General features: G+C 48.3%; 1 protein-coding gene across 2 annotated transcripts in view; it reads right to left on the reverse strand.

Moving 5' to 3' along the window:
- Nucleotides 1-20,786, reverse strand: part of POLD1 (DNA polymerase delta 1, catalytic subunit) — a 509,877-nt gene that overhangs the window by 242,496 nt on the left and 246,595 nt on the right. For both annotated transcript variants that reach the window (XM_085616214.1, XM_085616215.1), the window contains exons 19-20: nucleotides 15,141-15,278; nucleotides 14,830-15,005 (exon numbers count right to left, since the gene is read on the reverse strand). In XM_085616214.1, coding sequence (XP_085472340.1) covers nucleotides 14,830-15,005; nucleotides 15,141-15,278 — 314 coding nt within the window. The remainder of the gene's footprint in view (nucleotides 1-14,829; nucleotides 15,006-15,140; nucleotides 15,279-20,786) is intronic.

The raw sequence follows: 20,786 nt of genomic DNA on the forward strand, positions 1-20,786 counted from the left end.
CGCAGGGGGTCCACCAAGAGCACACAACTCCATCCAACCAAGTGGACGTAGTCAGGCATACATTTGTAACGCAAGCTAGTCATATATTTCAACAGTAAAGTCAGAACAGCAACCATCCCTTGACTGTCACTGTGTTACACAACACACAAGTACAGATTAGCCGTCTTATCTACATCCCCCCAGGCCGCGCACTCTGGCGCCCATCCTGGATCTTTAGATATTGAGGAGCGTTAGATCAATATTAAGACTTCCCCCAGTTCTGCACTGTCTGTCGCAGGAAGTTCAGCAGGGGCAGCCAATAATGTAAAGCATGTGATCTCACAGCAGCTACTCTCATTCATCGGAAGCAGGACCATATTGATGCTCATAAAAAATAGAACACCTGTCTAAAGACCCGCAGCATCTCCATCCTTAGCCTCTCCACCACTAGCAGAAACATTAGAGTCACCAATAGTTCTGAACACAGGGAGAATATGGGCTTGCTGAGTTGTTAGGTCATTTTTATCAGTTATCCGCCATATCCAGGCCTACGTCATTCTCCTAAGTCTGCTCATCGCCCCCATGCATCAGTAGTTGATGCACACCTCCCAGTGTAGACACCAGCCTTACCAGTCCATAGCTCCAATGACTCAAGAGTTACCTTCCCCCGTGTGAGTACTCAATCTGAGTCTCTGCTCTGCCTGCTTTTGCTCCCTGCGCCTATTGCTGATCTTCTTGATGAAGTCTTGCACTGCTTTCGCGTCTGGAGAAGCGTAGCGTGGCCCTCATATGTCACCTTCAGGCGCGCTGGTTACAGCATAGCGTATTCAATCCCCAAGTCACGCAGCTTCTTTTTTGCCGGATTAAATTCTTTCCGCGCTAGCTGCACTGACACAGTGAAGTCCGGGTAAAATTCCAGTGCATTACCCTGATAGCTTATCTGCCGTTTTTCGCGAGCCAGCCGCAGGATGGCATCACGGTCCCGATAGTTAAGGACCCGGGCAATGATAGGTCTCGGAGGCATGCCAGTCTTTGGTCTCGGGGCCAGGGATCTATGGGCACGTTCCACCAGGAAGATGGTGGAGAGGCTCTCCGCACCAAACACGCTACGGACCAGATCTTCAACATACGTTTCCATCCGGCTTATGTTTGTTGACTCTGGAACTCCCGCGATTCAAATGTTGTTGCGTCGCGACCTCGCCTCTAAATCGTCCGCCTTGTTTTTGATGACATTCAGCAATCTCTCCATTTCCGTACATTTTTGGGTCGGGACACGCGATTCATCTTCCACCGCAGCAATGCGATTTTGGGCTTCCACCAGCCTTTCTCCGTGCCCATCCAGCTTAGCAGCCATATTATCAACCCGCAGGGTAATGGGAGTCCAATTTACCATGTATGTCCTGTAGACTCTGTTGAATGGCCTGCAGAGCTCCTTCCATACCTGCAGGCGCCTCAGGTACAACGTCAGTCTCAGCGTCAGAGAGTGCCGCTGCACCCCTCGTGGGCTTTTTCGTCTCAAAGGGAAGTTTAGACTGCAATCGGTCAGGCTTACCCATTGTCGCACACCGGTACTCCACCAGGCAAAGCGTCGTAACCACCGTGAATGTCGCGCTGAAAGGTAGCAATGCGCCAATTACCGCCACTGCAGGGTTGCCTGTCACGAGCTCTCCCTCTCTCCAGCAACAGTACCCTACTATAATGTAGATAATCCGTCACGCCGCAGGTATTGGTACACCTCACTGCAGCCAGCGTATCCAGCCACAGCAACAGAGCAATGCGGGGAGAGCGACCATGAACCCAGTCACAGCACAGCGCCAATCCGCGCCAGTCCGGCACTAGTTGTGAACAACATTAGATGCGAGCTCCAGCAGCCACAAACGATAAGTTGCCAAGCATTAAGGGGATCAGGCTGCGCAACCATCATACAGCACACACCATCCCCCTCAGCGCCGCCGCTCCGAGTATTAGCACCGACAGCGCGACATGTGAGCCACGCACAACTCCATTACTTCCAGTGTCATCTGATGGCATGACATCTACAGGTGTCACAGCGCCCAAGTGTATTTGCCGCGTAGATCGTGCACTGCACAAAGTGCGCCCCGCAGAGTCAATGTCACCAAGTGGTGCCAGCGAGGAGCGCTCAGGCCACAGCAATGCACATGCTCCCAACAGTGCAAATCAAAATCGAGGCACCTCAAAGTCAGGACTACTCCACTACCGGCCTTGCTGTTCCTCCACCGTTAGTGGCATCCGCCATTTTATGCCGATGTCCGATCCTTCACCGCCCAGCAGCCTCGCGCCTTCAGTGCAGCGCCCGGAGCCCACATCGACATTGCGGTACAATCGCAATCTTCAGCTGCTCGGCGCCACCACAGCATCACCGCAGGTCCACTCAGCGCTTCACCATACTTCTCGTCGTACCCGCTCCGATCGGATGATGCCTCCGGGCGCCGCCATCTTGTCCACCGCAGACCTCGCCGCCTGTCCGGACACCCTGCTCAAGCTCACCGCTGCTGAGGCGCTCTACACGCCTTCTGCTCCCATCCAGAACCGGGACACACTATTCCGACCGCATATTTTATCACTTGCGATCCGATTGGACGCCCGCAGGCCGCTTTTCTCGCTATATCATGAGCCTGACCGGCGGAGCTGTCTTAGCAGGCAGCCATTCCGCAGTGCGCCCTCTAGCGCCCCCCCCCCCCTTAATTGGGAAATTGAATGGCATTTGAATAATATCTGGAGCTTAGATTATTAACCTATTGGAATTGACCCCCCCATCCCCCACTGACTAAGTCCATTACCTTTTAGAATACAATGGCGAGCATTAGGCAGATTCTACTGTAGGTTTTATATCTATCAAACTATGTAGCCCAACATTGAAGGAATAGTATTGTTTAAGATAAAAACAATATTGGATAAAACCAAGCACAAATAATGTACTTGGTAAGCTGAATTATAGATATCTCAGGAAAAGATTAAGATCATTCCAAGCTGTACACAGGAACCTATCACCTATTACATGAAGGAAAGCCAAACATAACATTTTGAAATTAGCATATTTGAACCCTCTACTTCTGTAACTTGTGCTAGAAGATAGTTTGTGCAAACACATTTTTAGCTGCTAAAATATTAGTATTTTTGTTAATATATAAGCATTATATTACTCTGTAAGCATCTGTTTGTTGCATTTAGTGCTGTAGATACTCCTGCCCTCTAGTGTTGGCCTTGAACTGTTACTTTGAGTCAAAAGATCTCGGTGACGCCTACTTTGGATGGGAATGCGCATGGGCATAGACTCCATTGTTAGATTGTTTTCGCACAAGGGTGAGACTAGGCATGGAGTAGTGAGTAGGATAGAACAGTGGCTATGAGTGCAGAACAACAAAGGGGAAGGTGGAAGATTTCTTTAGGAAACACTGGCTATCTAGTAGGAGGGTGGGCACATGTGAATCTACAGCCTTAAATGAAACAAACAGATGCTTACAGGGTAAGTAACATAATCCATTTATAGCATGTGCAGCTGTAGATACACATGCTCTGCATGGATTGTAAGGAATATGCTACTTACCAGTATGCATCTGTTCTTGGCATGTAGAGCTGCAGAGTCACACACTGAGGATAAGATCGCCATCTGGTGTTGGGCTCGGATGATTGCAGGTTGTTGTTGTCTTCGGAAGAAGCCTTTGGTCACGAGGTTGGTGACTCCTCCCCTGGACAACAGTGCGCATGGGCATCCACTCCATCGGCAGATTGTTTTTCGCCATGATGGGAAAAGATGGAGTATATAGAAAAGAAAGAAAGGATGTCCATGTGTAATGTCTAAGTAAGACGGATGCTGGAACAGATACAGGTCCCGGGGAGGCGGGCGGGCGTGTGTGACTCTGCAGCTCTACATGCCAAGAACAGATGCATACTGGTAAGTAGCATATTCCGTTCGAGGCATATGAGCTGCAGATCACACACTGAGGATAGATTATACAGCAGTGCTCCCCTTAGCGGTGGTCGCCTGTATCCGTTGCAGCAGCTTGAAATAAAGTTTTTAGGACAGCCTGGCCCACGGAGGCCTGTTGTTTGGCCTGCACGTCAACACAATAGTGTTTAGTGAAGGTATGCGTGGTAGACCATGTGGCTGCCTTGCAAATGTCTTCTAAGGGAATATTGCCTAAGAAGGCCATAGAAGCCCCTATTTTACGCGTGGAGTGCGCCCTAGGGGGAACTGTAAGTGTACGTTTAGCCTTGAGGTAGCATATTTGGATGCATTTAACTATCCACCGGGCTATTCCTGATTTGGAGATCGGGTTGCCTTTGTGTGGTGGCGCGAAAGCAACAAAGAGTTGTTTTGTCTTTCGAAAAGGTTTTGTCCTGTCGATGTAATAAAGCAAGGCTCTTTTAACATCTAAGGTATGTAGGGCCCTTTCAGCTACCGAGTCTGGATTTGGGAAGAAGACCGGTAGTTCTACTGATTGGTTAAGGTGGAAAGGGGAAATTACTTTTGGAAGAAATTTAGGGTTTGTCCTAAGAACCACTTTGTTACGGTGTAGTTGTAAGAAAGGTTCCTCAAGTGTAAGGGCTTGTATTTCACTTACTCTGCGCAGGGAAGTGATTGCGATAAGGAAGGCTACCTTCCATGTTAGGAATTGCAATTCACATTTGTGCATAGGTTCAAATGGGGGACCCATGAGTCTTGTTAGAACCACATTGAGATTCCACACTGGTGCAGGTGGCAATCTTGGGGGAAGAATTCTTTTGAGACCTTCCATAAACGCTTTGATGGCTGGTACCTTAAAAAGGGACAGGTGTTGCCTATTTTGCAAGTAGGCTGCCAAGGCTGCTAGGTGTAAACGTATAGAGGAATACGCTAGATTGCATCTTTGCAAGTGTAGTAGATAGCAAATGATGTTTTGGATGGAAGCATCCAATGGATGTATGTCATTATTAGCGCAGTAGATGGCAAATCGTTTCCATTTAGCGGCATAACACGCTCTAGTAGTAGGTCGTCTGGCTTCCTTTATGATATTCATACAGTCTGGAGGGAGATTGAGGTAACCGAACTCTAGGACCTCAGGAGCCAGATCGCTAGGTTCAGTGTTTGAGGATCTGGGTGTCTGATTTCTCCATGGTTCTGGGTTAATAGATCCGGGGAGAGGCGTAGCTTTTGATGTGGAACTAAAGATAGTTCCAGAAGTGTGGTGAACCACGGTTGACGTGCCCAAGTGGGAGCCACTAGTATTAGTGTTAGTGACTGTTGTTTCAGTTTGCGTACCACAAATGGAACTAGTGGGAGAGGCGGAAAGGCGTACGCAAATCTGCCTGACCAGTTCATCCATAGGGCATTGCCCTTCGACTGTGGGTGTGGAAACCTGGCGGCGAAGGTTGGGCATTTTGTGTTTTCGGGAGTGGCGAACAGGTCTATGTCTGGTTGTCCCCACTTTTGGAAGAAGGGGAGTAGAACCTTGGGGTGTAGTTCCCATTCGTGGATCTGTTGTGTGTGGCGACTTAGGAGGTCGGCCACTTGATTGTGGATCCCTGGGAGATGTTCTGCTAACAGGTAGATGTTTTGGGGAATTGCCCATCTCCAGATTTGCTGTGCCAGTTGGGACAGTTGGAGAGAGTGTGTCCCTCCCTGTTTCTGTATATAATACATTGTCGTCATGTTGTCTGTGCGTATGAGGACAGTTTTGGTCTTTAGGTGAATTTGAAAGGATTTTAGTGCTAGGAACACTGCTAAGAGTTCCAGGTGGTTGATGTGGAGCAGTTTTTGTTGGCTGGTCCATCTGCCCTGAGTGGTATGGTGAAGGAGGTGGGCTCCCCACCCCGTGAGAGATGCGTCTGTAGTTAGCACAACTTGTGGAAGAGGCTCTAAGAACGGTCTCCCTTTGGACAGGTTGATGGTGTTCCACCATTTCAGTGATCGAAGTGAGCGACTGTCCACCAACACCAGATCGGTAAGTTGTCCGTGAGCTTGGTTCCACTGTTGTGCTAAGCATTCCTGTAAGGGACGCATTTGAAGTCGTGCGTGTGGGACTATGGAGATGCATGACGCCATCATGCCTAGGAGCTGCATGAACACTCTTGCTGGAAGAGATGGATGAGTTTGAAATTGAGAGATGAGATTTTGTATACTGGCTATCCTGGCTGTGCTGGGATAGGCAATGGCTTTGGATGTATCTATGGTTGCTCCTAGATACTGATGTAAGTGGGAAGGTTGTAGGTGGGATTTGGGGTAGTTGATAGTGAATCCCAAATCGTGGAGAGTTTGAATCGTGCGATGAGTGTGGAGAACGCATTTTTGGTATGTATTGGCTTTTATGAGCCAATCGTCCAGATAGGGGAAGACATGGATCTGTTGTCTTCTGAGATGCGCTGCCACGACTGCTAGGCACTTGGTGAACACTCTGGGTGCTGTTGTTACTCCGAATGGGAGAACTGTAAATTGATAGTGTTGCCCATCTACCACAAATCGTAGATATTTTCTGTGAGCGGGATGCATAGGGATGTGAAAGTATGCGTCCTTGAGGTCCAATGTGGCGAGGAAGTCTCCCTGTTGTAAAAGTGGGAGGACTTGTTGGAGAGTGGTCATGTGAAAATGATCCGAATGTATATACTGGTTTAGTAGTCTGAGATCCAGTATGGGCCTTAGTGTTTTGTCCTTTTTGGGAATGAGGAAGTATAGAGAATATACCCCTTTTCCCTGATGTTGAAGGGGGACTGGTTCTATCGCATGTTTTTGTAACAGGGATTGAACTTCTTGTTTGAGGAGAGAGAGATGATGCGAGGACATTGGACGTTGTTTGGGCGGTATGTTTGGGGGGGATTGTATGAGTTCGAGGCAGTAGCCAGACTGGATAATTTGTCTTACCCACCTGTCTGTGGTGATGGAAGTCCAGACAGGCAGGAATTGTTGGAGTCGCCCCCCGACCGGAGTGGAATGGTCTGGGGGGAGTGGTGGCAAGTCACTGTTTGGTGGCTGGTGAGGTGCGGGTGTTGTTGTTGTTGCCCCGCCCTCGACCTTTGTTATTGTTTCCCCTATAACCTCCCCGGAAATAACCTCTGTTAGGGGATGTTTGTCCAGAATTTTTAAAGGTGGACGTGGTCTCAGTTGATGTGTTTTTGGAGCCTCCTCTATAAAAGGAGCGACGAAAGGAACCCCGGTTTTGATGAGACTGCAGTGCTCCCATAGACTTGGCAGTTTCATTATCCTTTTTCATTTTTTCTAATGCAGTATCCACTGCAGGGCCAAATAGCTGCTCTTGGTTGAAAGGTTGAGCTAGAATTGCGGTTTGAACCTCCGGTTTAAAACCGGAAATACGGAGCCAGGCATGTCGTCTGAGTAAGACGCTAGTATTGACCGCTCTAGAAGCAGTGTCTGCTGCATCTAAGGCGCATTTAATGGAGGCATTAGATATTAATTTGCCTTCTTGGATGAGGTCAGAGGCCTGGGACTTAAAAGGTTCAGGCAGATGTTGCATAAGGTCCTCAAGTTGGTCATAATGCGCTCTATCATACCTGGCTAACAGGGCCTGGGTATTCGCAATACGCCAATGGTTAGCCGCCTGCGCGGCGACCCGTTTGCCCGAGGCTTCTAAAAGCTTAGACTCTTTGTCTGGGGGAGGCGTTTCTCCAGTTGTCTGTGAGTTAGCGCGCTTCCTGGCATTTGATACGACTAGGGAGTCTAAAGGGAGCTGGGCCTTAATGTATGCAGGGTCTTGCGGGGCTGGTCGGTACTTTTTTTCGATGCGTGGGTTGAGAACCCTAGCTCGAACAGGGTCCTTAAAGACTTCAGTAGCATGCTTTATAACCCCTTTGATCATGGGCAGTATGTGAACAGTCTTTTGTGACTGCTCAAAGGTATCAAGGAGAAAGTCCTCTTCAAGGGCGTCTGTGTGCATTGTAACGCCGTGGAATGTTGCTGCCCTATTTATAAGTTGGCCGAACCCTAGGTGGTCATCAGGAGGGGAGGGCTTGGAGGGGTAGGTAGTGGGGTCAGGCATGTCAGGTATAGGATAAGACCAGTCATCCATGGGTGCTGGGTCTGGGAACGTAAAAGGGTCGTTTGGATCAACAGGATCATTAAATAAATCAGGGTCCGCCCCTCCCCCTAAGTCATCATTATCATCCTGTGGAGGAGGTGAATGATAGGGAGATGGTAAAGGTAAAGGAGAATCAGGAGGAGGAGGGGGGGACGGGTTAGGAGGTAAAACAGGAGAGGAAGGACGAAGTGGTGAAGTAGCACAGTCCTTTTTCCGTATGGGAGCTGGGGGAGGTGTAGTGTCCAGCTTCCGCTTTTTATATGGGATGGCAGTCACATGTCCCGTGTTAGGATTGATGTAGATCCGCTTCTGAGTAGGATCTGGTCGAAAAAGTTCATCTGGCTCCGAAGGTGGTGTCTGTGATGTCCGCTTCGGGTCTTTATGAGCTTTTTTCGGCGGGGACGCAGTTTTCGGCGCCGATGATTTTTTCGGGTCCGATGGATTTTTCGGAGCCGACTGAGTTTTCGGTGTCGACTGAGTTTTCGGTGCCGACTGAGTTTTCGGTGCCGACTGAGTTTTCGGTGCCGACTGAGTTTTCGGTGCCGACTGAGTTTTCGGTGCCGACTGAGTTTTCGGTGCCGACTGAGTTTTCGGTGCCGACTGAGTTTTCGGTGCCGACTGAGTTTTCGGTGCCGACTGAGTTTTCGGTGCCGACTGAGTTTTCGGTGCCGACTGAGTTTTCGGTGCCGACTGAGTTTTCGGTGCCGACTGAGTTTTCGGTGCCGACTGAGTTTTCGGTGCCGACTGAGTTTTCGGTGCCGACTGAGTTTTCGGTGCCGACTGAGTTTTCGGTGCCGACTGAGTTTTCGGTGCCGACTGAGTTTTCGGTGCCGATGGACTTTCAGGCATCGATGTTGAAGAACGTCTCGGTGCCGGTGGAGACTTCGGTGCCGAGGAACGTTTCTGTGCCGAAGGAGATTTCGGTCTTGGAGCCTGTTTCGGTGCCGACAGTGGGTGTTTGGGTGCCGAGGGTGTTAAAGGCACAATCAGGTGAGGTTTGCTCGAGCCCGAGCCACCCACAGGCTTAGATGTCTTCGGAGCCGGGCCCGAGGGCGGGGCTTCTGAAGAGGATTTCCAGTCGCGACTGGGCCCAGCTGGCGGAGTCTTGACCAATGCTTTTTTGGATGGGGCAGGGGCAGGGGGGGTGGTACTCACACGCTGCCCTGGAGTGATGAGGTCATCGGAATCGTCGGCCTCGGACACGATCTCGAGATCTTCGGTGTCGTCTTCGGGAACATCTTGAGCAAAGATGTCCTCCGGTTCTGGAGCTGGTTTGGCCATAATATGGCGTCGAGCTCTTCGGTCCCGGAGGGTCTTCTTCGAACGGAAAGCGGAACAAGCTGGACAGGTGGACTCGTTGTGTTCCGGCGACAGGCAGAGGTTGCAAACCTCGTGGTGGTCACTGTGGGGGAACTTCGCTCCACACTGGGGGCATTTTTTGAAGGGTGTCCTGTCCATCAGCCGCTTCCGGAACCGGTCCGAGTTGATGTCGACGTCGATGGAATGAAGATTAAAGAGTTAAATCGATTGCTGGAAGTTTTCTGCTGGAGCGGAAAAAAGTTCATCCGAACCCAATGGCGGAAAAAAACAATCTGCCGATGGAGTGGATGCCCATGCGCACTGTTGTCCAGGGGAGGAGTCACCAACCTCGTGACCAAAGGCTTCTTCCGAAGACAACAACAACCTGCAATCATCCGAGCCCAACACCAGATGGCGATCTTATCCTCAGTGTGTGATCTGCAGCTCATATGCCTCGAACAGCAGTATTTCCCTAAGCGGTTGCTAGCTAGTGGATGGTGCGGAGGTCTGAAACTGGACTCGTCCTGAGGACAATGAAACCAACTCTAGCTTGTTGCCTTACAAGAATGTTCATACAATGCTTTGTGAATGTGTGAGTAGTAGACCGTTTAGCAGCTTTACAGATGTCCACTATGGGTATGTTCTCAAGAAAGGCCACAGTGGAGCCTTGCTTGCGGGTGGATTGTTGCCTTTGGTGGGAAGGTAGGGTTCTTTTGGCTTGAACATAATAGATTCGGATGCATTTAACAATCCAACTGGCAATCCCTGCCTTAGAAATGGGATGACCTTTATGAGGCTGTGAGAAGACAACAACATGCTGCTGTGTCTTACGAAAGGACTGGTGCTATCTATATAATACAGGAGAGCACACTGGACATCAAGTGTTAAATGCTCTCTCAGCTACAGAGTTAGGTCGTGAAAAGAACACTGGGAGCTCGACTATGGTTAAGGTGGGATGGGGAGAGCACCTTAGGTAAGAATTCAAGATTGGTTCGGAGAATCACTGTCATTGTGGACCTGTATAAATGGTTCCAGCAATATGAGTGTCTGTAGTCAACTGATACGTCTAAGGGATGTTATGTCTACAAGGAAGGAGAAAACCTGCATAGGGCAAGAATGCAGTGGCTCAACTGGGGGTCCCATAGGCCTTGTGAAGACAATATTGAGAGTCTAGATAGTGGCAGGAAGTACCTTCTGTGAGAGGACACGTTAAAAGCCTTACCTGAAAGCTTTAATAACAGTGATTTTAAAGAGTGAGGAGTGTTCCCTGATCTGCATTTATGCAGCGACAGCAGCTTGGTGTAGCCAAATCAATGTGTAGACTAACGCTGATGAAGAAGGTAGCAGATAATATCTTGTTCCGTAGGGATAAGAGGATTTATGTGGTGTGGGTGTGTGTGTGTGTGTGTGTGTGGGGTGTGTGTGTGTGTGGGGTGTGTTTGTGGGGTGTGTGTGTGTGTGGGATGTGTGTGTGGGGTGTGTGTGTGTGTGTGTGTGTCTGTCTGTCTGTCTCTCTCCATGCACTCTTGAGGTAGGGTAAGGTCACCAAACTTTAGGACCTCAGGAGCCAAATTCGTAGGTTGAGCTGCATGGGGTCTGAGAGTGTGGCTTTTGTGTGAGAAGGTCCGGCCTGTTGGTGAGCTTCTCCTAAGGGGTGATGATGGTCCTCTCTAGAAGGTTTGAGAACCATGGTTGTCTGACCGACATTGGAGCTACGAGGGTGAGGAAGGATTGTCTCAGGTTCCAAAGCTTGTACAGTAGAAGTGGGAGAAGAGGAAAAGGGTATGCAAAGATTCTTGACTGGTTCATCCACAGAGCACTGGCAAAGTTGTGCGTGTGTGCACCACAACCATCTTGACCTACATTTCTCGGACAATGGTTTTGTCTAGATGAATGGCTAAAAGTTTCAAGTGGTTGATGTGGAGATCCAGTTGATGAGGTGGCCACAGACCCTGGACTGTCAGTTCGCTGATGCGCTCCTTAGCTGGCTTAAGATGAGTCTGTGGTGATGGTCAACTGCAGAACTGGGTCTGCAAAAGGCCTTGCCCGCAACAAACTGTTGTTATTCCACAACCTCAGAACGGGATGGGTGCTGGTCCAATCAACACTAGATCTAAGTGACCTTCAGCTTGTGACTATTTACTCGAAAAGCACTCCTGAAGAGGATGCATATGGAGTCGTGTGTGAGGCACGAAGATAATGCATGAGGCCATCCTTCCGAGGAGGCGTCTAACAGTGCGAACTGTGTGTAGATAAAGTGCCTGAAAAAGAGAGAGAAGCTGCAGGAATGCCTCTACTGAGCACTGGGGTAAGCTTTGCTCATAACTACGTTTAGGAATGCCCATAAAAATGGCCGAATTTGGAGTGGCTCCAAGTGTGCCTTGATTGCGTTTACTGTAACCCCCCCACCTCCCCCCAAGCTGAGTGAGAGGGAAATTGCAGCCTGAGTTTGAGTAAGGCAGTCATGTCTAATTGTGCTCTTGATCAGCCAGTCATCTATGTAGGGGAAGACATGAGCTACTGCCTCCCTCCAGAGGTGGGTGGCTACAACTGTTAGACTGCTGGTGAAAACCCTTTGGGTCATGGTGACTCCGAAAGATAGGACTTCGAATTGATAATGTAACCTCTTACCATGAAGCACACGTAAAGCAGATGAACCAGAAGAATTGGGATGGGAAAGTAGGAGTCCTTCAGGTCTAGAGTTGCCACTAAGTTGCCTTACCGCATTTAGTGGATAACATACTGTAGGGTGACAATGTGAAAATGTTCGACAGGATGTATCTGTTGAGAGACCGGGGATCGGCTAAGGAAGCCCTTTTTAAGAATGAGGAAGTATAAGGAGTTGACGCCTTTACCCTGGTGCTGAAGGGGTACTGGCTCCATGGATATCTTGAATAGGAGCACCTAAACATCCTCTTGTAGTAATGTGAGATTTCTATTCCAAGGGTGTGGGTTGGGATGTTTGGCGAGGTTGAAATGAGCTCCAGACAGCAGCCAGGCTCAGTGATGGGTAGGACCCAACGATCTATGGTGATCTCCTCCCAACAGGAAAGAACCCTTTGAAGTTTCCCCCTAACAGGTGTAGTGTGATGGGGGGGGAGGGACACACAAGGTAAGTTAGTTTTTAGAGGTAGTGGCTCCCTTACTGGGAGTGCCTCTGCCTCAGACTTTGGAGCTGTTCCATTTTAAGGAGCCCAGTGTGCAACCCTGGTCATCTTGTTGGTGACAACCCTGGTGCTGCCGCTGGTAGGAGTGGGTTGGCTCTGGAAAAGTGGCTTCCCGTACTCGCCATGCCACTGAAGTCAAGCTACCCTGGCTGAAGAGGGGTGAAACCCTGAAACCGGTCCTAGGATGCTTGGTTCCAGTCCAGGGAGGACCTGGCCTGGCACTTTGGGCTGGACTGTTCCCATTGGGCACAGAGTCAAGACAGATATGCATATGGCTGGGTTCAAACTGGAATGGCATGGTGAGCAAGAAAACGATGGATTTAGGCCCAGATCTCTGTACTGGGGTGAATGTATGACATTGTTCTGCATTCTGTGCATCAATTGTTTTTGCATTTGACACCCGAGTGTGACGTGTATGCCCAGACATGGGTCCCATACTCGCCATGCCACTGGAGTCAAGCTATCCTGGCTGAAGATGGGTGAAACACCCGAAACCGGTCCTAGGATGCTTGGTTCCAGTCCAGGGAGGACCTGGCCTGGCAGTTCGGGCTTGACTCTGTGCAAGACTGATTTGCATATGGCCGAGTTCAAACTGGAATGGCATGGTGAGCAAACAAACAAATGATTTAAGGCCCAGATCTCTATACTGGGGTGAATGTATGACACTGTTCTGCATTCTGTCCATCAATTGTTTTTTTTCCATATCTTCTGGAGGCGGTTTCTTGACCAACACATAGCAGATCTTAATACAGAGGGCTATCCAGCTTCAGATGGTCTGCTTCTGTACCTCCTTGCCTTTCTTTGGTTCTGAAAATCTCACAAGAAGCCAATCGTCCACCCGATGATCTCTGGTAGAAACAGAGTGCTCTTTTAGGATAATGTCGATTAAGTCTCCTCTGCTCTTTCGAAGAGTGAAGTGAAACAAAAAATGCTTGAAGCGCTATTGCTTGTCTGACATGAAAAGGTATCACTACCTTAGGCACAAATGCATGAGTTCTCAACACCAGTTTGTTTGGAAAAAATATTGGATAAGGCAGCTGGACCAGGAGTGCCTGAACCTCACACATGCAACTAGCTGACATTATTGAAACCAGAAATAGCGTTTTCACAGACCAGAGGTGTAAAGTACACCTATGAAGTGGCTCAAAAGGGGTACACAATAGGAGAGTAAGAAACACATTTAAGCCACACTCTGGCATTATATTAAAAACCTTTTGGAAATCTCATCACAAGGAGTGATTTGAATAAGGACTCTAGTCCAAGAAAACATAAAAAGGATGTAAGGCCCAACAACTAACCTTTAACAGAGCCCGTTGCAGTCCTTGCTGGGCAAATGATAAAACAAACCAGAATGAAATGGGGCCGTCTAACAGTTGCGACACAAACTTGTGGAAGGGTCCCTACCTACCAAATCACATTGAGGACTTCGGAAGGAATATAAAAGGAAATCAATTGCCAATGCTCAACCTCCCATACTTGGGGGTGCAGATTGCACAGACCTGGGTGCAAGACCCTGCCCTGCTGCTACGACAGAAGGTCCTCCAAGCAGAAGCCATATCGGAAGACAGATGTTCATGCTCAGAAGTTCACGCATCATAATCTCCTGGCCCAATCCAGAGCCAGTAAGAGGACTTCAGCCTAGTCATTTATGATCTTATTCAGCGCTCGAGTCAGGACAGGCAGTGGCGAGAAGGCATATAGAAGTCCCATGCTCCACTCTAGCCGGAATAAGTCTCAGACAGAGAGCCTACTGGCCAAATGTAAAGTGAAAAAGCGTAAACATTACACGCTCTCGGAGGTGGTGAATAGATTGAGTCAAGTTGCCGAAAGACACCCTGCACCACCGCAGGGTGTAACTGCCACTCGTCATCCAGCAAGTGTCGCCAACGGACTTTGTTCATCCTGGCATTCAAAGATCTCTCCAAGTATTGGATGCTACAACCCTATAGTCAATACCACCATTTTTGTTTTTAGCAAAAAAGATGCAATTTGGAGCCCAACCACAAGATACTGTAATAGTATACCGCAAGTGAAACTGTATGTTCATGCTACAAAATTAATACTGGTTGTCTAATACTCATAGAGCTGGTACATAAAAGATACAATGTTCTACAGTCACTCAAAAAATATTTTGAAAGCCTATATTGATGAAGCTCCAACCAGCCCTACCACCAGTGATGGCATCATCAAAACCAGTTTCATCTTTTGATTACTGGTAAAAATAACTTTTCTTGGAGCATGGTCTTACTAAGGACAACCTGTCCTTCACCCCCAAGACGATCACCTGTCAATTAGCACTCTGATGTAGAGGACCCACCCCGTAGTGTCCCTTAGCAACACCCTCCTATCGTCACCTGTCAATCAGTAGTTTCTGTAGGCTGGTGTTGATGAGATTGGCCACCAGAGGGCAATTGTCCCTCCTCACTGTTTCAATGCCCTTGCAGTCCATCTTGTCATGGGTATCGGAGCTGGAGGAGAAGTACAAGCCAGCGTAACGCTTCTTGTTGATGAGCAGGTAAGGAAAGTACACCTATAGGCAAGAATCACAAGACAATTGGGAATTATGACCAGCACCTTGCCACTTTACCTCAGTCAAGACAGCTGCTTGAAGAGCAATAAGAAAGAGAAGCCCACAAACAGCAGCAGCAGCAGATCAAGTACTTACCTTTTCAAATTCTAGCTTGATAGGTGGGATAAAGTGACTAGACACCCACTCAGCTGCCTCACGTCCTATCTCCATAGCCGCCTGCACGGTCTGCACGCCCATTTTACACATTACAGAGTCTGTGTCTCCATAAATTACCTGCCCAGAAAAAGGAGTAGAGAGTAAATGTTGCTCTCTGACAAGTAAATTATATGACAGCAACTACTGATATCCTGAACCCCTCTTTACTACTGCTTTAAAGCAATTGCTGGAAAAATCTCACACAGGCTGCTGGGGCTTGATAAACAATGGCAAGCCACCGAAAATTAATAAGGGAATGCAAAGGAAGACAGAGCAGGATCACAAACAGGCAACGAATGGTTCAAGGCATTAGGAAACAGGCACCATTCTTGATGACAGTAGCATAACTAGTGCAGCATAAGAAACTTTGAGACATAGCTCCAGGACACCAATTGTGGCAATCGAATGCTTTTTAAAACTCCTAGAACATAACATACTGGTCTTGGAATAGATATCGCACTTGATCAATAATGGTCTCTTGAAGTTTGTAGCATTCTAGTAGCTGATTATAGGTGATGCGCCAAAATAAACAAGCAGCTGTTAATCATGGGTACTGTCTAATGCAGAGCCTCAATTTAACATTCTTTGTTGTCGGAAATGCTCCTCTTCTCAGCACCACTGATCATCTTAAAGGAATATGCTACTTACCAGTATGCATCTGTTCTTGGCATGTAGAGCTGCAGAGTCACACAATTAGGATAGTAGATCGCCATCTGGTGTTGGGCTCGGATGCTTGCAGGTTGTTGTTGTCTTCGGAAGAAGTCTTTGGTCACGCGGTAGGTGACTCCTCCCTTGGACGACAGTGCGCATGGGCATCAACTCCATCGTCAGATTGTTTTTCGCCATATGGGAAATGATGGAGTTTGTAGAAAAGAGAGAGATGTCCATGTGTGTTGTCTAAGTAAGACAAGGCTGGAACAGATACAGGTCCCGGGGAGGTGGGTGGGCGTGTGTGACTCTGCAGCTCTACATGCCAAGAACAGATGCATACTGGTAAGTAGCATATTCCGTTCGAGGCATATGAGCTGCAGATCACACACTTAGGCTAGACTATATAGCAGTATCTCCCCTAGCGGTGTTCACCTGTATCGGTTGCAGCAGTTTGAAATAGAATTTTAAGGACAGCCTGACCCACAGAAGCTTGTTGCTTTGCTTGCACGTCAACACAATAGTGTTTAGTGAAGGTGTGTGTTGTAGACCATGTGGCTGCCTTACAAATATCTTCTAGGGGAATGTTTCCTAAGAATGCCATGGAAGCCCCTATTTTGCGTGTGGAATGCGCTCTAGGGGGATCCGTTAGTGTGCGTTTAGCCTTGTGGTAGCATATTTGGATACATTTATCCCAGATTTGGAAATGGGGTTGCCTTTATGTGGTGGTGAGAAAGCAACGAACAATTGTTTTGCAGAATGATTTGGTTCTGTCAATGTAGTACAGAAGGGCTCTTTTGACGTCTAAGGTATGAAGAGCTCTTTCAGCTACCGAGTCGGGATTTGGGAAGAACACTGGTAGCTCTACTGATTGGTTAAGATGGAACGGAGATATGACTTTTGGAAGGAATTTCGGGTTTGTTCTAAGAACCACTTTGTTACGGTGTAATTGTAAGAATGGTTCTTGTATGGTTAAAGCCTGGATTTCACTCACCCTCCTGAGGGATGTGATAGCGATAAGGAAAGCCACTTTCCATGTGAAGAACTGTAATTCGCATTTATGCAGAGGTTCGAATGGGGGTCCCATGAGCCTTGTAAGAACAATGTTTAGATTCCACACTGGAGAGGGTGGTAATATGGGAGGAATTATTTTTAGTCCTTCCATGAAGGCTTTGATCGCAGGCACTCTAAAGAGTGACAAGTGTTGTCTATTTTGTAAGTAGGCTGCTAATGCTGCTAGGTGGAGACGTATGGATGAGTATGCCAAATTACATCTTTGCAAGTGTAGCAGGTAGCAAATTATGTCCTGGATGGATGCATCCAGTGGGTTTATATGATTGTTAGTGCAGTAAATGGCAAATCTTTTCCATTTTGCAGCGTAGCAGGCTCTAGTGGTAGGTCGTCTGCCCTCCCTTATAATATTCATGCAGTCTGGTGGTAGGTTGAGATAACCAAACTCTAGGACTTCAGGAGCCAGATTGCCAAGTTCAGTTGACCTGGATCTGGGTGTCTGATTTCTCCATGGTTCTGGGTTAATAAGGACGGGGAGAGATGCAGTTTTTAGTGGGGCACTAGCGAGAGTTCCAGTAGTGTTGGGAACCAAGGTTGGCGTGCCCATGTTGGAGCTACTAAGATCAGTTTGAGAGACTGTTGCCTGAGCTTGCGTACCACTAATGGAATGAGTGGGAGAGGCGGAAAAGCGTACGAAAATCTGCCTGACCAGTTCATCCATATTGCATTGCCTTTTGACTCCGGGTGGGGAAACCTGGCGGCGAAGGTTGGGCATTTTGCGTTTTCGTGTGTGGCGAACAGATCTATGTCTGGATGGCCCCATTGTTGGAAAAAGGGTATTAGAACTTGGGGATGTAGTTCCCATTCGTGGATTTGTTGAGTCCGTCGACTTAACAGATCGGCAATCTGATTGTGAACCCCTGGAAGGTGTTCTGCAAGTAGGTATATTTTCTGGGGAATGGCCCATCTCCAAATGTTCTGTGCGAGCTGGGACAGCTGGAGAGAATGTGTGCCTCCTTGTTTCTGTATGCAATACATGGCTGTCATGTTGTCTGTCCGAATGAGGACAGTTTTGTTTTGGAGATGTATTTGGAATGATTTTAGTGCTAGGAACACTGCTAGCAACTCCAGGTAATTGATATGGTGCATTTTTTGTTGAGTGGTCCATTTGCCCTGAGTGGTGTGGCCAAGGAGGTGGGCTTCCCATCTTGTGAGTGATGCGTCCGTTGTCAGCACTATCTGTGGAAGAGGCTCTAGGAACGGCCGCCCTTTGGAGAGGTTTGTTATGTTCCACCATTTGAGAGAGCAATGTGTGCGGCTGTCCACCAACACCAGATGCGTAAGTTGTCCGTGAGCCTGGTTCCACTGACGTGCTAGACATTCTTGCAAGGGACGCATTTGATGTCTTGCATAAGGCACAATGAAGATGCATGACTATGAGTTGCATGAACACTCTTGCTGGAAGAGAGTGTTGGATTTGGAATTTTGCGATAAGAGCTTGCATATTGGCTATCCTGGCTGGATTGGGATATGCTCGGGCTGTGGAGGTGTTTATTGTGGCTCCCAGATACTGATGTATGTGAGCAGGTTGGAGGTGAGATTTGGGATAGTTTATTGTGAATCCCAAGTTGTGTAAAGTTTGGATAGTTTGGTGAGTGTGTAGGACACACTTGTTAAATGACTTGGCTTTTATTAGCCAGTCGTCTAGATACGGGAAGACATGGATTTGTTGTCATCTGAGATGTGCAGCTACTACTGCTAGACATTTTGTGAATACTCTGGGTGCAGTTGTTACCCTGAATGGGAGGACTGCAAACTGGTAGTGTTGTCCGTCCACCACAAACCTTAAATACTTCCTGTGGGCAGGATGTATGGGAATGTGGAAGTAGGCGTCCTTGAGATCTAGTGTGGTAAGGAAATCGCCTTGTTGCAGTAGTGGGAGCACTTGTTGAAGAGTGATCATGTGGAAATGATCTGAATTGATATACAGATTTAGGGGTCTGAGGTAGAGTATTGGTCTTAAGTCCCGTCCTTTTTGGGGATTAGGAAGTAGAGGGAATATACCCCTGTACCCTGATGTTGTAAAGGAACTGGTTCTATTGTGTGCTTTTGAAGCAATGAGAGGACCTCCTGTTTGAGGAGTGTCTTGTGACATGGGATGCTGTTTGGGTGGTATATGCGGGGGGGGGGGGTAGTTGTGAGTTCCAGGCAGTAACCATACTGGATAATTTGTCTTACCCACCTGTCTGTGATGGAGTTCCAGACAGGTAGGAACTGTGTCAGTCTTCCCCCGACCGGAGTGGAATGGTCTGGGCGGAGTGGAGGAAAGTCACTGTTTTGTGGCAGGGGAGGTGCGAGTGTTATTATTACCTTGACCTCGCCCTTTGTTGTTGTTTACCCTGTATCCGCCTCTAAAATATCCTCTACTGGGGGGATGTGTGTGTGGCGGTTTTAAATGTTGAGGAGGTGTTCGTTCCTATATTTTTGGAGGCTCCTCTATAGAAGGAGCGCCGAAAGGACCCACGTGGTTGGGGAGATTGTAATGCTCCCATGGACTTAGCCGTCTGTGTCTTTTTTCATTTTTTCCAGTGCAGCGTCTACTGCTGGCCCAAAGAGCTGCTCCTGATTGAATGGCTGACTAAGTATGGTAGTTTTTAAAGCCTGAGATGCGTAGCCATGCATGTCGTCGAAGGAGCACACTTGTGTTAATTGCTCTAGAGGCGGTGTCTGCGGAGTCAAGTGCACATTTCATTGCTGCATTTGAAATGAGCTTTCCCTCCTGAATTAGATCATTTGCCTGGGTTTTGTATTGGTCTGGCAGATGTTGTAAGAGAGTCTCTAATTCACGGGTACTCATAGTACGGCCCGCGGGCCGTCAGCGGCCCGCGGATCTTGCAGACATAGTGCCTGTGCCCTGTGCTTGTCAGCGAACACCGCCGGTTACAGCAGCGCGGAGCTGTGAGGCCGGGCGATTCTTTTAAAGGCCATTTACTTGTTAATGAGGCTTTGTTGTATTTCACCTCTTCTTAGCGCCCCTGCATCTCCCCTCTGATTGAGTGGAGATGCAGGGGCGCTAAGAAGAGGTGAAATACAACAAAGTCTCATTAACAAGTGAATGGTCTTTAAAAGACCTGTGAAGTACTTGGGTGCGGCGACCTTGTGCGTTCCCTGGAAGCCGTCTCAGCGCAGGGTGAGGTGACAGAGGACAGCAGGGTGAGGTGATGGAGGGCAGCAGGGAGTGAGAGCAGGGGGTGAGGTGACAGCGGGAGGAAGACAGAGTGCGACAGAGGGAGGAAGAGAGAGGGAGAGGAGGAAGACAGGGAGAGGAGGAAGACAGGGAGAGGAGGAAGACAGGGAGAGGAGGAAGACAGGGAGAGGGGGGAAGACAGGGAGAGAGAGGGAGACAGAGGGAGGGGGAGGGAGGGAGGGAGACGGAGGGAGGGGGAGGGAGATGGAGGGAGGGGGAGGGAGGGAGGGAGGGGGAGGGAGGGGGAGGGAGAGGGAGGGAGGGGGAGGGAGGGAGGGAGACGGAGGGAGACAGAGTGAGAGATAGATAGAGAGAGGGCGGGAGACTGATAGATAGATAGATAGATAGATAGATAGATAGATAGAGAGAGAGGGCGATAGATAGATAGATAGATAGATAGATAGATAGATAGATAGATAGATAGATAGATAGATAGATAGAGAGAGAGGGCGATAGATAGATAGATAGATAGATAGATACAGAGAGAGAGAGGGCGGGAGACAGAGTGAGAGATAGATAGATAGATAGATAGATAGATAGATAGATAGATAGATAGATAGATAGATAGATAGATAGATAGATAGATAGAGAGAGAGAGAGAGGGCGGGAGATAGATAGATAGATAGATAGATAGATAGATAGATAGATAGATAGGGCGGGAGACAGAGTGATAGATAGAT

Source organism: Triturus cristatus, chromosome 7, assembly GCF_964204655.1.
Source record: "Triturus cristatus chromosome 7, aTriCri1.1, whole genome shotgun sequence".
Lineage (NCBI taxonomy): Eukaryota > Metazoa > Chordata > Amphibia > Caudata > Salamandridae > Triturus > Triturus cristatus.